Here is a 15,782-nt window from a genome sequence, read left to right as displayed (position 1 = left end):
TAAGATGCCAAATTCTCATTTAAGTCGGTCCAGATTGATACGAGAAGATTACAATTTTTTGTTTTCCTTTTTTTTTTTTTTGAAAAATACTTGTATGTGAAGAGGTCGAAGACACGAGTCATTGAACCATTTAACGTTTCAATCCCGCTCGAGGTTGGAAAGTGGAGCCCAGCCCGTATTATATCGGGCTAAAGGTGCAAAACTATGGCCCAAAATGGATACCCTGGTTGCATATTGATTCTCGGCCAATTTCTTAGCCCATACCCAACCCTATGCGTAGTCAAAATATTTTTAAAAAAATTAAATTTTTATTTTATTTTATTTTTAGAATATTTTGATATACTAATATTAAAAATAATTTTTAAAAATAAAAAAAATAATCATTTTAATACATTTTTAAACTAAAAACATTTTAAAAAACAAATATTATCTTACTCTAAACATTTTTTAGGTAGTAACTAGAGTCAGTTTAAGTTGAGTATTATTTGGATAATAATTCAAAGCTACTATTTATAGTTTTGGCAAGGACCACCGTTCACTTTAAACCGGACCGGCACGAGCACGGTGGCAACAAATACTTAAGTATGTTTGGGATTGTGGTAACAGTAACGGTAGCGGTTCAAAGTGCTTTTCGCTTGGAAATAAATTAAAATAAATTTTTTTATTTTTTTAAAATTATTTTTGACATCAGCACATCGAAACGATCTGAAAACATAATTTTTTTTTCATTTTAAACAAAAAAAAAATCAAAAATTTTAATTGCGTGCCCAAACACACTTTTAATACTCCATTTGATCCTTAATTTGGTTTTCCAGCCATGAATCGAATAAAGCAAGCTTACTCCAAAGTGTTAATCATGGTTTCGGCTCCATCGCCATGATTGAAAGAGTGGAGGACGTGTTGTGTTGTTGACACCACTTCTAACATTAAAGCCTCTCTAATCCTAAACACTCTAATTGTCATTAGTCTATTAATTCTGTTAACACAAAACAATTAAATTTCACTATAAAAAACTTGACCATTCTGGACATGGTAAATATTTTCTTGTTTTTATTTTTTCCTCGATATTATTATATGCTATGACTTTGGCATGCATGAAGCGATACATTAAAATTATATTAATTTTAAATTATCAGGGGCCTCGACAAATTATTATTTGTGACGAAGAACATTAATTATTATATTTGCATGACAACATGATTACTTGGAACATAAATTATATTCCATCAGTAAGCGTGATAGTCACACAATTTACATCCTTGTACCATATTCTTTGGTGATGGAGTAGCTTGGTGGAAAAACTAATTAGGGTTTTGCTTTCTTGGGTTAATTATATGGCCACCAACCTTGAGCAACTAAATTATGACAGATTATTATATTATTTCGAACCATCATGTAATTTCTTTATCGTTCTTTGATTATGGGAGCATACCATAAAGAGAGGGGAGAATGTGTGCCTGTCCAAAATTATTTCCTTCTAATGGAAATGATCACCTTCGTACATGCATTGTAGTTCCCTTACCAAAGCTATTAAATTATGTTTAATCTAATTTTAAAATGTGTAATTCAACTTATCAGATCTTGAGTTTGTTTTTTAAAAGTCATCAATTCGAGTTCCGCAAATCTTAAAATTACTAAAGGATTACATGGTCATTAACTTTAGGGCCTGTAAGATTAATCGAGGTACGTGCAAACTAATCCGGATATCCACGTTAAAAAAATTACATCTAACCCATAACCCATAGATCGATTCCAAATTTAGATTATGAGTTGAATGAATTAACCTGAATCAACTTAATTTGAATTAAATTGTAGATCAACATATTGACATCAAGCCAAGTAAGGTTTAATACTTATATCCTTCACGAAAGATTGTTCTAGCAACAAAATTTTCTCTGGAGGAAGAAAAACACATGTAGCTTGTAACTTTGTTTGATCAATGAACACAAGGCATGCTCTAGTTTCCTATCCCTTCTCGAAGCTTTCTATATTTTCTTTTTTCTATCATTATTTTTTACAGTGTGTATGAAGGCTGGAAACTCTTTACACCACAATTGCAATCCTTAATTCTTAATGCTTTTCTAGTTTTCATTGCTTGTTTATTGTACCATATTTGTGGCATTTCTGCAGATTTCCATTATCTTGACAACGATTTTGTGTTATTACACTGGGTAGTTATATATGTTTGGTAAGGTGGTTTATCCACTATCAACAATTTCTTCTTTGTGTTTTTTTTTTTCTTGTATACATTATCCGACATAACATATGAATAGGGGTTTTGGTAATGTTTGGAAACCAGTTGAAACCATATTTTCTAAAAAATTAATATTTTTACTTAAAATTAAAAATTTTTTATGTTTCAAATATGTGTCGATATCAAAAATAATATTTTTAAAAATAAAAAAAATATTATTTTTATCTATTTCTAAGTGAAAAATACTTTTAAATTATAACCGCAGTTATACTCCGACTCTTTATGTTGGATGATGTATACAAATTCTAATTATAGCAAAGAGAACTTTTTTTTTTTCAATTTATCTAATCTAAGGAGTCGATTGCTCAAGTTTTTAGACCGAGGTCTATCTTAGAAATGATATATAGCTGGGAATTAGCATGCAACATGTATAAATGGAAAATTTACTTAATGTCTCTATGAGCAGTCTCTGTGATTTGGTTGGTCGACTGAGAGATCGTGACAGAAGGCACCCATCACGGAGACTTGAATATAGAATAGACACCACGACTGTCCTAATTCTGTAACAGACGTAGATGTAGCAATTTTATGTCATAGGTTTACCGAACCTCGATTGTTTTAATTAGTACTGGATTATTGCTCGCCTTACGTGTGTCTCGTGGGTTAGATTATTTTTCTGTGTAAAAAAATATTTATATTTTATTATTTTATTTTTTATTTGACAAAAAAAAAACTACATGAGCATTGACTTAAACAATTTAAGTTGCGTCCTTAATACAAAAGTTAATTCAAATAGCACAAGAGTAGATTTCCAAATAATTAAATTGATTTCACTTGCAACACGTTATAACAATTTATTAATTTTGAGGAGTATAATTCAATCGGTCAAATTTTAGATTTATTCTCTGGAAATCACCAATTCAAGTCCTATGAACTTTAAGGTTATTAGAGTTTTACATGATCATTAACTTTAAGATCTGCTGGATTAGTTGGAATACGCTTAAATTAATCTGGACACTTATATTAATAAAAACAAATTATTGAACAAATTGATATTATAATATGACAGCAGAAAATAACACTATAGACATGGTAAAAGCCAAATAAATTTTTAATATTTTTTAGTCATTGAATTAAATAATAGATTCCTAATCCATTGCTAATTGTCTCTTGGTTTCACTTATTAACATATGATATGAGATTAATTTTTTTATGTTTGAACATGATTATTAATTTTATGACCGTATACATAAGAAGATCCGAACATCTGTATTAATAAAAAAAAATATTACTAAACATATTGATATTATAATATCACAATAGAAAATAATACTATAGACATGATAGGAGCCAAACAAGCTCTTGATATTTTTCTAGTAATTGAATTAAACAATGGATTCATAGCTAATTGTCTCTTGACATTCATCGTTCACTTATTAACATATGATATGAGATTAATCTTTTTGTGCTCGAGTTCAAATGGACATTTTCATACTTGCTCAATGGGCTTTGAATTTTTTTTAAGTCAGGTTTTGTTGGCGGTACACGTTTTCTTAAAAACTATATATTATATTAAATAATAAAATTATCAATTTTAAAAAAGATTAAAAATTCATATAAAGATTAGATCGAATGAACGTCTTCTAACCTCTATCTTGAGAATCACTCTCAAGCACAATCCAAACACAGCCTAACCTGACTAGTTTTTCTTTAATTAAGAGTATAGTTTAAATTCTCATGAAAGGGAAGAGTATGGTCTATCCACATATATTGAGTGCACCATCGCCCACCATATTCTATATTCCCATTGAATAAAGCGGAAGCATATAAATTATAGTATATTACATTTTCCCACAGAGGAAACAGCAACCATTGTTTTCCATAATAATGCCGTTGCTTTCCCTTTGTTTTCTCTTTTCATTAAAACACAGCACATCTGCACTGCACTCCCCACTCTCCCGAAACCCCAACTCTGAACTCACTCTCTACTTTACTTCTGATCTCAACAAGAATTTTAAGATTTTTTCAATCACTATCGCTTCTTAATTCTGTCTGCATTCAATTATCCTCTGGTTTACTCTCTCTCTCTCTGAAATCTTTAAGATTTTCATTTTCTGTTCAAAAACCTGTCCTTTTGTTTCTCTCTCTATATAAATGTAAAATTATGCCCCAAAAACATTATTTTTTATCTGTGCGTGTTTGATTTGTGAGAAAATATTGAAGAAAAGAAGGGAAAGTTTGAGTCTTTTCAAGTGAGCACTAATGGGGTTTGTCAAGTGTGGGGTGCTTTTTGTCTTGGTGGCGGTTCTCATGGCTTCCTTTTCTGTTTCTTACACTGACCCTAATGATGGTAAACCATTTTCTTTTCTGGGTTCATGTTTTTTAGGCTGTCATGTCTTTTGTTGGTTTCTCCTCCTTGTTTTTTTTTGGATGTTTTGCCTCATAATGCTCTGTTTGTTTCTGAAGTTTTGATATTTTATTTGATTTGTCTTGTCAGTTGCTTGGCTTTCATTTGCTTGCGACATCTGTACATCTATGCTTCTTATTTTATTTTTTTTGAAATATTACCATGATTTGCTTATTAATGCTCTCCTTCTTCTTCTTCCTTTAATCATTTGTGTTTATGGGAACATGTTAAAGAATGACTTAAATTTGTGCTACTGAATTTTATACTTTGTTGGTAACTAGACAGAGTTTGTTCATGCCATCTAATTTACTTGCCTAATATTCCTTATTATGATAATTCTTGACCCAACTCTTTTTTATCCTTGCTTGATTAATGATAGTGTCAAATATGGTTTTATTTTTATTTAATTTTTGTGAGTCTCGATTGCTTCGGCTTGTTAAATAATCTCTGACTCAGTATATATATGTTTCATTTCTTTCTTTCTTCTTTTTTATCCAGTGACTGCAATGAATAGCTTGTTTGTTAGCTTGCAATATCCGCGGTTGATTGGTTGGGTTGCTATGGGAGGAGACCCATGTTCAGATGCATGGCAAGGAGTTGGTTGTGTATTCTCAAACATAACCTCATTGTATGTTCTATTTGTATCATTCTTTCTTTATTTATTTAATTTCAATTAGTAAATTTCTACTCAACTCAGTAATCGAATCTTTTTTCTTACAGAACACTAAATGGCTTGAATTTAGGGGGAACCTTGAACAACGATTTCAATAAATTTACATCAATCATAGATATGTAAGTGCATTGGTCACGTCTATGTAATTATGAAATTGGTGGGGAAGATTAGTTTGGCGACATAATTTTCTCAATCAAACCTGTTTATGGATCATGATGTTTTCATGATTGTTGTTTCTCTTTAAGTTCATAGGTATAGTATTGATGAGTTTTACCTTAAAAAGTTTGAAGAGGGTGGTTAATGACCAGAATCATCCGGGGTGATTTTAAGAATTGACGAGTTGGCAATGGTTAAGTTCATGATATATGCAGTTTGTAAATGGAAGTTTTGAAGCCCCTGTTGTTAAAGACTTATGGTACTTTCTATCACTTTTTTGTTGCAGAGATGTTAGTGATAATCATATTGGAGGGGATATTCCATCGGCGTTACCCTCTACCTTGAGGAACTTGTGCGTAAACTTCAACCTTGCTTTTATCACCAGTTTAACAAACCAGTTCTAGAAAATTTTGTTATTTGTCAATGCTGCTATTCCTTTCCTAACATGTACATTTCCTTGAGGAAATAATTTGTGTGGCTTCTTTTCCTATTCCAGTTCTCTTGCTCGCAATCAGTTCACTGGAAGAATTCCAGATACTTTAAACTCATTAGGTCAACTGTTAGACTTGTATGTCCACACAAAAAACTTCTTAATTGTTTTATACTGTGGAATTGCACTACCTTTACATTATGTTTGTTCATCTGAAATCCACTTTTATTCTCCTCAGATCTTTCCACAATAATCAGCTAATTGGAGGAATACCAGATGTCTTTCAACAAATGACAAGTTTGTCAAATTTGTAAGTATTTCAAGTTCAATCCATTATTCTTGTTGAAAATAGAAATTGCAAGATTTTATTTTTAATTATCCATTTTGGTTCAGGGATCTGTCTGGTAATAATTTGAGTGATCAGCTGCCTCCTTCAATGGGAACTTTGTCTTCTCTCAGCACATTGTGAGGCTCTCATAGAGTACTTGGCTTCTTGCTAATACTGCAACAGATTATAGTTACTTGATGTATACATAATTTTTGTTTTGCAGGCATTTGCAGAACAATAGACTTACTGGGACCCTTACTGTCCTGCAGGATCTTCCCCTCGAGTATCTGTAACTTTCTTGCCACCTTTCTGACCCCTAGTGTTCTTTTGGTTTTTAAGTCTTTTAATTGGCAATTCTTTCAAGGATTCAATTTTTATGCTATTTTCTTTGTACATATATTTCTCTCTCTCTCTTTTCTTTTTTTTTTGGGGGGGGGGTGTTATGTATAATCAAGTGGTGAAAGAAACAAACACGGAGGACTCAAATCTATACTCTGTTTGATTCACTACTTGATCCTGCATCAGTGAGGCAGCAATGCCCTAGTTGGTTTATGTGATGTGCTGACCTTTTCGTCAACAACTGACATGCTGTCCCTTTGTTTCTGCATAGGAATGTGGAGAACAATCTATTTTCTGGGCCTATTCCGGAGAAGCTGCTGGATATTCCAAATTTCAGGTGAAGGACAAACTATCTGTTAGTATTTTTTACACCTAAATTTATCAGATATACATGTGCATTTATGGAGAAAAGAATGTACAAGACTTATGGTTAGAGCATAAAGAAAGGGAGAAAGCCATTGGGATCTAGAGAGAACATGATCTAGAGAGAACATGTCCACATCCAAAGACACAAAAATCTCATTAGCCAAATTGTGCATGTCATAGTAATTGTTGATGCTATATATTCTGAAGTTATTTGGAAGGTTGATGGCCTCTTTGATGGATGATTTTCCATGCCTGTTCATTTGGCATTTTCAATTTGTATGGTATAATCTTTATTTTTTATCTGCTTGTAATGGTAGCATGTATTTTGCAGAAAAGATGGAAATCCCTTCAATACATCTATCATTCCTTCTCCACCACCTGCCATCTCTCCATTTCCAAGCTTGCCACCTGTTGCAGAAGCACCTCAGAAGCAGGCAAATGGTCCTTCTGCCTCAGTAACACTAAAGTCTGAAAGATCAAAAGGATTTTTTGCATCTAAGAGGGTCATTTGGATTGCTGTTATAGGGGTAGTTGTTATTATTATCATACTGGGATTATGTCTTTTAATGTCAACATGCTGCAAAGGAAGGAAAGCAAATGAAGAAGACAATGAGAGGCACAGTGTTAGTGTATATAAGAGCCATATAGATGAGCCCATCAGTAAATCTTCATTTGAACGAAACAATCAAGAGAAAGGTAACTATCATTGCAGGTTGTTGGTCAAAATTACTAAAATTTTCCACTCTCTTTTGTGTCCTTTTGCCTGAGAAGAGGTCTTTTGAGCAGTTACCAAAGAATCAACCATAAAGCTGCAAGATCAATATGGACAAGATGCCAGAAGGCAGGAAGCATATCCAAAGGCACAGGGTGAACAGGATATTGATTTGAAGAGAATGGCTGCATATTCAAAGCAAAAGATGGATCATGGGATAAACATGACAAGCATGGATGCAAATTTTATGCCACTGCAGCCACTGCCCCCACCTCCCCCAAGCCTTCCTATTGGCAATGTCATTGCAAATCCAATTGGGCATGCAGCTCATGAAAAGAGTCATTCAACCGGGACTCCGAGCTCACATTTTCCAAGGATTTTCACCATTGCTACACTTCAGCAGTACTCAAACAGCTTTTCAGAAGAAAATTTTGTTGGTGAAGGGACACTTGGCAGTGTTTACAGGGCTGAGCTTCCTACTGGAAAAGTAAGATTCTCTTCTCTAGCATTGAGCTGATTTTGGGAATGCCATGTGTCATTCATGTGATTTCACAAGCCTTCCCATGTCAGTGTTATAGCATTGCATGTCCTTAACTTGAGTTGGTTCTGAACTTATTTGTGCTTCCTACTTGAATTTTATGTCTGTGCTCATGTTATACTGTCATTTGTCTTCATTTATTATAATCTCTGTCGGTGTAAGATTCTCTTCTCTTCCTTATTCTTAAGCTAAATTTTGTATCATATTTTGCTAGGATACTTTCATGGCCAATCAATTACATGCAATTCAAAGTGTGAAGAACTTTAATATAAAATGTTTAGAGAATTCTTCAGGATTTTTCAGCACTTTCACAGTGTGCAAGTTTAATCCATTTTCTTACTCTTGTGCAATTCTTTTATGTCTGTCTCATGGACGGCCATGAGTGGCCTGATTTGCATAGGATGGCTAGAGCCTGACATCTGATTTTGTATTTATTGACCCTCTTTTTTTTTTGTTTCTGTTATCTTTGTTAGCTACTGGCAGTCAAGAAGCTAAACAGTGGAGCTTCCAAGCAACAGACCGATGAGGAATTTCTTCAACTAGTTTCTAGCATATCGAAAACTCAACATGATAATATCGTGGAGTTTGTGGGATACTGTAATGAGCATGGGCAACGGTTACTTGTTTATGAGTATTGCAAAAATGGGACACTGTATGATGCATTGCATGCAGATGATGAAATCCATAGGAAATTCTCATGGAATGCACGTGTCCAGCTGGCACTAGGAGCTGCTAGAGCCCTCCAGTAAGTAGAGCTACCGACTAACTAAACCCGAGGACCATTATTTGAATGACTTGTAATTAGATACTCAGTTAAAACTGTAAGATTAGATAGTTAAAACTGTAAGATCATATTAGGCCAGATGATCAGTACATTGTCTTTGTTGCGTTTCTTGTCTTGGTGGCCTAAGGGATTCCTAGATGTCTCACAAGTCCATTACCTCCTTCATTTTGGCTTGCATGATTATGAAACAGAGGTCATTTGCCTCCAATCTTTAGTCATTAGTCAAACTGACTGTCTTTTTACTTTTCTTTTTGGTAAGGTATCTGCACGAGGTTTGTCAACCACCTATTGTGCACTGGAATTTTAAATCTTCCAACATTCTCCTTGATGATAAGCTAGTAGCTCGTGTCTCAGACTGTGGCCTGGCTCCTCTGAAATCATCTGGCTTTGCAACTGAGGTAATATTTTTGTTCTATGGTCTAAAAATCTAGATCTGAAACTTTGCTACTGTATCATCTGATTCTCTGTTTGTTAAGATTTCAAGTGGGCAAGTTTGCAGGATTACGGAAATTAAATCAATAGCATAAGGTGCTAAAATTGATTATTAAACTTGATGAATTTTTCTTAATGCAGTGCTAATAAAAAAATGATTTATTACTTTAAGCCTAAATTGATGTGTCCACTTCAAGCTGCAAAGTTTAACTTTGGTTGTCGTTATTTGTAATTTGTTGCTGATGTTGAAGAACATGCCTTTCAGTTATCAGGGCGCGTCCTCAGTGCTCATGGTTATGGGGCTCCAGAGCTTGAGTTGGGAAGTTATACGAGCAAGAGTGATGTATATAGCTTTGGAGTTGTGATGCTAGAGCTCCTCACCGGTAGAAAATCTTATGACAGGTTACTGATCTCTTGAAAGGAGACTTCCATATTGATCATGAATCAAATTGAGCTCGCTAGTTATTTGTTTTCAGCTAATGTTGTGCTCTCACTGAAAACCTGTAGGTCATTGAGTCGAGGGGAGCAATCTCTGGTTAGATGGGCAATTCATCAGCTTCATGATATAGATGCACTTTCTAGGATGGTTGACCCCTCTATAAAGGGGGCATGTCCTGTGAAGTCTTTATCACGTTTTGCTGATATAATATCTAGATGTGTGCAGGCAAGTTTCCCTTTCCTTTGCGGATGGATTTTTTGTTCTTGGCGTATTATCTATAATTGAGTTACATGTTTCTGGAATGGTGAGTTGTGGATCTGGGAGCATTGTACTGGATATGTCAGTGTTGGACCAAGAGCAGTAGGTCTTTAAATTATCTGGATTAGATTCTTTTATATGGATCGATTTTCAGAAGTGTGTTGAGGGGGAAATTATTTACTTTGTACTTTGATTATCAATATTAATTTTCAACAACAAAAGAAGCCAAACATGTAAATATGAGCTCCTGTGGCATTGTAGTAGACACCTTTTCATGCGTAGAAGACACCTTTTCATGCGTGGGGAAAGTGCCTCTTGTAGAGGAATTCAGATGTGGTGAAAGGATCGAATGAGGGAGTCAGGGAGCATGCCACAATATGAAAACTGAAGTTTTAACACTTACCTGGCTTTATTACTGGCATTTTTGCTTGATTTTAACAAAAAAAATTCATTTAGCATTTCTTTGCTTATCTAGCGGGACAAGTAAACTTTTTGACCATTGATTTTCTTCTTCTGTATGCAGTGGGAGCCCGAATTCAGGCCACTTATGTCTGAAATCGTTCAGGATCTTTTATGTATGTTATAGAGGAGGACCTCAAAAGTCAATCTTATTAGAAAATGGCCAGGCCAAGATTTTTGCGAGGTGGGATCGCTTTGGAGGACCGTGTTTCTTATGTTAAGCAGCGTAATATTGTCTTTCATATGCTAAAATCCTACTTGGGAAGAATTTTCGAAGTAACTTAGCTACCAGTTTTTCCTAGGTTTTCATTGTTCATTTTAGTTATTAGAAAGGTGTTGGTATATAGTCATTATCAAAATTCTGTTGAATATTACTTTCTAATGTAATCGCTTCTTGATTTCTTGATTGTATTTAACAACATTGAGCAGCATTTTGAATCAATTTTGTATGTCATTTTCACACGTCAGGTCATTTGTTAGACTTGATGGCAGCCCACTTCATGTCTTTTCTATTAGCTCGAGAGCCAGTCGTTAACTTGAAACCATGTGCTCATCTCCATAATTGGATCCAGTGGATGGTGAGGGGTCTCTCTAAGTTCTTTCCCTTTTATTTTCAGAAGTGCCACCTTTCTGTAATTATAATGACCAGATATGCTTCAGCTTTTTCACAACAGAGCGGCAGTGATCAAGTGCAAGTGTGATTTTTTATAAAGAAATAAAAATATTGTACAAGGGCAAAGGCCGGGGACAGAAATTCTTTAGATTTTATGGGTGCTAAGTTGCTGGTGAGCCTGAGATGTCGGCCGGCTCCCTGACAGTCAAATACTATTCTTTTGCTTTATCATATTTAATTTCCAAATCAGTGTCCATACAAAATAACCTAACATGTCGACAATTAGAAGTTCAATGCCATGCACATGAATAAATTATTCGCGCCCATCAATAAATTGCCCTTAAGGAGACTCCCAATGATTAAAGACTTCAATAATTCAGTTCAATCTTAGGTTTTAAATTGCAGGTTTACTGCGTGCAACTTTCTTTCTCATTGCAGGGATTTTTGAGCTAATTTTCATACTATGGTTGAGCCAAAACATTTTTTTAACCGCATCACCGTACACTTCTAAACAAACTCTAATTTTTTTGGGACCAGATCTTTATCAGATCCTATTGAACTAAAAATAAAAGAAAAAACAAAAAAGAAAGGCGCAGATTATTTTACGAGACATATTCGGTAAGGGATCAAAGTTTGTAAGATAATTTTACAACAACTAAACTAACCAATTGTTGCCTTAATTTTGACATAGACTTCCATGTCCACGCTGAAGTCAGCTTACTATTCAATGCCCGGTGGAGGGGGTAGAGGGCCAGAAGCTAATCAACTGGGGTATGAATGTGACGGTCTTATCTTTACTGTACTCTTTATCTGCTGCTGTTCATGCTGGAGATGTTCATACCCAAGATGGATAGAGCTTATGGGATTATATGGATCTCCTTCACAGGTCATTATCTCATAGGAAAAAGGGAAAGTTTACAATGTAGCGTCACATGTGCTTCTGGGGACGGATGATCTTGTATCACAAGTGTTGTTATGCTCGAGACATTCGCCTATGCCCCCAGAATCCAAATGGTTCGAGCAACCCCACATCCAGAAAAGTTCTTCACGCCCACTATGCTCTGTTTTCTTTCCCTCTGTTTTGATTTACCTTTTGACCAGCTCTAGCTTTTACCCTCCTTTTCTGTTCTTAAACAGGGAGAGTCGTTTATGCCATCGTCTGATAAAAGTTATAGAGGTTGCATGTTTATGTATTTATATACGGTGACGAGCAAAATAACCAAATTATCTGGAAATAAAAATTAATTCAGAAAACAATATGAGATATCAAATAAAAAAACCAATTAGAAGACTTAAAAAAAAATCAATTTCGGTTTAGTTTTAATTACAAATTTAAAAAATAAAAAAAAAACTTAACTAAACTATTTTCTTACATAAAACTAAAAAAATCGAGATTTATTTATTAACATATAGATAATTTTTGAGATTATAGTAAATGTTGCTTTTTAAAGTATTTTTTATTTTAAAATACATCAAAATAATATATATTTTTTAAAAAATTATTATTTAAACCATCATATCAAAACAATTCATAAATAAAATAAATTTTAAAAAAAATTAAAAACGTTGTTGGCTGCAAAAACAAACACAACCAAACCAAATTAAACTACTTGGTATGAACTTGTTTGTTCCTTTTAGTTCAGTTTGATTTATTTAAACAAAAAAACATTTTGTTGGGTTGGATTTTTTTGATTCAAATCGAACTACACAAACAGATGATCAACCTTACTATATACGATACCTTTCAAGAAATTGAAAGGCTTTTATCCAATCACTCACGCTCACACCAAGTTGGTTATGAAAATTACAATTGAAAGAGAAATGTGTGAAACTTTTTTCCATCAAGGGAGTGATGGTAGATTTGGAACTTAGAACCACGTACCATAATTGAAAAAAGGAAAATGATTTATCAGCCTATGCTTGTGATAGAAACCGAGGTTTATATATATATAAAATATATAGTTTTAGATAGTTTTAATGTATTAATGTTAAAAAATACAAAAATATATTACTTTCATGTATTTTTTAAAAAATATATTTTAAAAACTTTCCGCTATCAAAATATCAAATAAAGAAAAAGCATCATATTATGCATCCATGTATCTGTCAAAAAACCATTTCAACCCAAAAACTTAAGCTTATTCTTTAACACACCCCCTCAAGTAAAAACCATTTGGGCTTGAAACTTACACATGTTACTTTACCTTGTGCTTAATTTTTATCAAATAAATAGGGATTGTGAGATTCGAACTCGTGACCGGTTGGTAATCAAGGCTCTGATACCATATCAAATAACCGTCTCAACCCAAAAACTTAAGTTTTTAGGTGAGGTCCCATAATATGATTTATATTATTCTCTAACAGTATTCCTATTTGTTTTTACGTTGCAAAAGCGTTTTTAAAAAAGTTTGAAATTTTTTTAATTTTTTTCTTTGCTTCAAATTAATATTTTTTTTATGTTTTCAGATCATTTTGATGTGTTGATGTCAAAAATAATTTTTAAAAAATAAAAAATAACCACAACCAAAATTTAGAACACGTTTTTTTTTGTCCAAAATTGAAAAAAAAATTGGAACAATTATAAAGACATGTCAAGCACTTGGATTATTTGAGTACCAACTATATCTGGTCTGTACAGTTTCGTTTGCCAACCATGATTGAACTGTGTGCAATCTATGATCATTAATGTAATCTACACTTGCAACTTCACACGCATTAATGATTCTTCACATCCCAAATAGAAAAATCTGAAAAACAATCCGAATCCATACTCCAACTTTTGTGCACAGTTATTCATTGTGATGTAATTATATTTTTTAAAAAAATTTAATTTTTTTTAGTTTTAAATTAATTTTTAGTATTTTTAAATTGTTTTGATGTGGTAATGTTAAAAATAAATTTTAAAAAATAAAAAATATATTATTATAATATATTTTCAAGCAAAAAAACATTTTAAAAAGCAATTTTTACTATATTATTCCAATTCATTATGTGATAATAATAATAAAAATAAATAAATAAATAAATAAATAAAACGAGAGTGTCATGCACAAAAAGCTTGTTGTCTTTTCATTTTTTATTATTAGCTATTTATGAATATAAAAAAATATATAGTGCGTGTTTAATATTATGGTGCATTATATTTTTCAATAATATTTTTTAATTTAAAATATATTAAAATAATTTTTATAATTTATTTTTAACGTCATTATATTAAAACCATCTAACAATAACACTCAATGAATTTGCAGGAAGGGAGAAGTCGAGTTAGTTGGATCATAACCTAAAGTCTAATGAATATTTTACCTAAATTTACTAGCAAATGTCTATTTCCCAACAACAACCTTAATTACGAGCAAACGTATATTTTAAGGAATCTCTCTTGGTGTCATTGGCCTAATATTCCATTTTCCTTCTTTATTATAAAGCCCTTTTCATGCCCCAAATCACACTTCAAATTTCATCACTAATCTAACCATCCAACCGTTTGGTAGACTCCAGAAAAATTGGATAAAAAAGATTATGAAAGAAAATAAAAGAAGGGTTGGTATTTTTAGCATAAATAGCATAGTTTTTAGATCCATTCCAATCTAACGTCTGGATTTCAAGTTTTAACTAGGTTACCAGGTCTATTTTTTTAAAAAATAAATTAAAATAACATTATTTTAGTAAAATAAAATAACGAACTGCAACCAAATTTTTAATCGAATTATAAATTAATTTGTTAAACTTTTTTTCTCTATTTTTTTCAATTCGATCCGATTGTAGTCGCCCTACGAGCTAAACTAGGTTTTAAAAGTATGATAAATAGGAATTGTAATTCTTTGCACCACAAAATAATTACGAAAAAAACAAAAAAAAAATGAAATAAGAGAAAACCTTGGCCACCAGCACTGGGGACTTGTACGTCAAGAAGTTACCGACCATGCGCGTTTTTGTAATTTCATACTCTGGCAACATGTGAATTTTTGAAAAACGTGAAAGTACAAAATAGTCCTCTAACTATATAATAAGTTTCAGTTGGGTTATAATAATATAAAATTTAACTAGTGTGATGTCACTCGAGAAACTATTTTTCCTCGATATTAATATAATCCATCTATTTCATTTTATTTGTCTCCATCGACATCGACACTACGTGCACTGTTCAAATCCAGTCATGTTTACATTAACAGCCAAAAAATAATAATTAAAAACACTAATAATTATTGCACTCTGTACGTAAAACTATTCTATCGTATTTTTTTTTAATGTCTTGTAACTATTTTAATGTATTAATATTTAAAATAATTTTTTTTTAAAAAAATAAATATTTTTTAAATATATTTATAAATAAAATCCATTTTAAAAAATAAATGTTATCATAACACCAAATATATTTTTAATTGTTTTGTTTGTACTGGACCATACTTTTATTATAATTAATGAAATTAAAAATTTGTTAATCACATCCGAATAAAATTAGAATTTAATTTTTTTATATATTATATAAAAAATAAAACGAACAAATTTTTTATATATTAAAGTCCCATATAAACTACTGAATTAAGTGATGAAGTGTAAATTCCGTGAATTTTGAATGACTTTTTTTATACAAAAATAAATGTGAGAAAAAACTTTACTAAAACTAGCACATGTTAAAAAAAGGAATACA

The 15,782-nt window shown here is 32.3% G+C and overlaps 1 protein-coding gene across 1 annotated transcript; it reads left to right on the top strand.

Moving 5' to 3' along the window:
• Positions 1-4,046: 4,046 nt before the first annotated feature.
• LOC133702668 (protein STRUBBELIG-RECEPTOR FAMILY 3) lies at positions 4,047-10,982 on the top strand. The gene is made up of 16 exons (XM_062126981.1): positions 4,047-4,544; positions 5,100-5,229; positions 5,322-5,393; positions 5,717-5,782; positions 5,927-5,998; positions 6,099-6,170; positions 6,254-6,325; positions 6,412-6,477; positions 6,799-6,864; positions 7,225-7,589; positions 7,680-8,092; positions 8,617-8,888; positions 9,187-9,325; positions 9,625-9,761; positions 9,867-10,023; positions 10,580-10,982. The coding sequence occupies exons 1-16, from the start codon at positions 4,457-4,459 to the stop codon at positions 10,640-10,642; spliced, it is 2,250 nt and encodes a 749-aa protein (XP_061982965.1). The 5' UTR covers positions 4,047-4,456; the 3' UTR covers positions 10,643-10,982.
• The last annotated feature ends 4,800 nt before the right edge of the window (positions 10,983-15,782 follow it).

This window comes from Populus nigra, chromosome 9 (assembly GCF_951802175.1).
Source record: "Populus nigra chromosome 9, ddPopNigr1.1, whole genome shotgun sequence".
Classification (NCBI taxonomy): Eukaryota; Viridiplantae; Streptophyta; class Magnoliopsida; order Malpighiales; family Salicaceae; genus Populus; species Populus nigra.
This window is presented reverse-complemented; position numbering and strand designations above follow the sequence as displayed.

What these genes read in the sequence shown, in the direction of transcription:
- LOC133702668 (XM_062126981.1), top strand. Translation starts at nt 4,457, where the DNA reads ATGGGGTTTGTCAAGTGTGGGGTGCTTTTTGTCTTGGTGGCGGTTCTC. An exon ending in ACGAAACAATCAAGAGAAAG is followed by an intron (nt 7,590 to 7,679) that starts GTAACTATCATT and finishes TCTTTTGAGCAG; the next exon opens with TTACCAAAGAATCAACCATA. An exon ending in CTGAGCTTCCTACTGGAAAA is followed by an intron (nt 8,093 to 8,616) that starts GTAAGATTCTCT and finishes TATCTTTGTTAG; the next exon opens with CTACTGGCAGTCAAGAAGCT.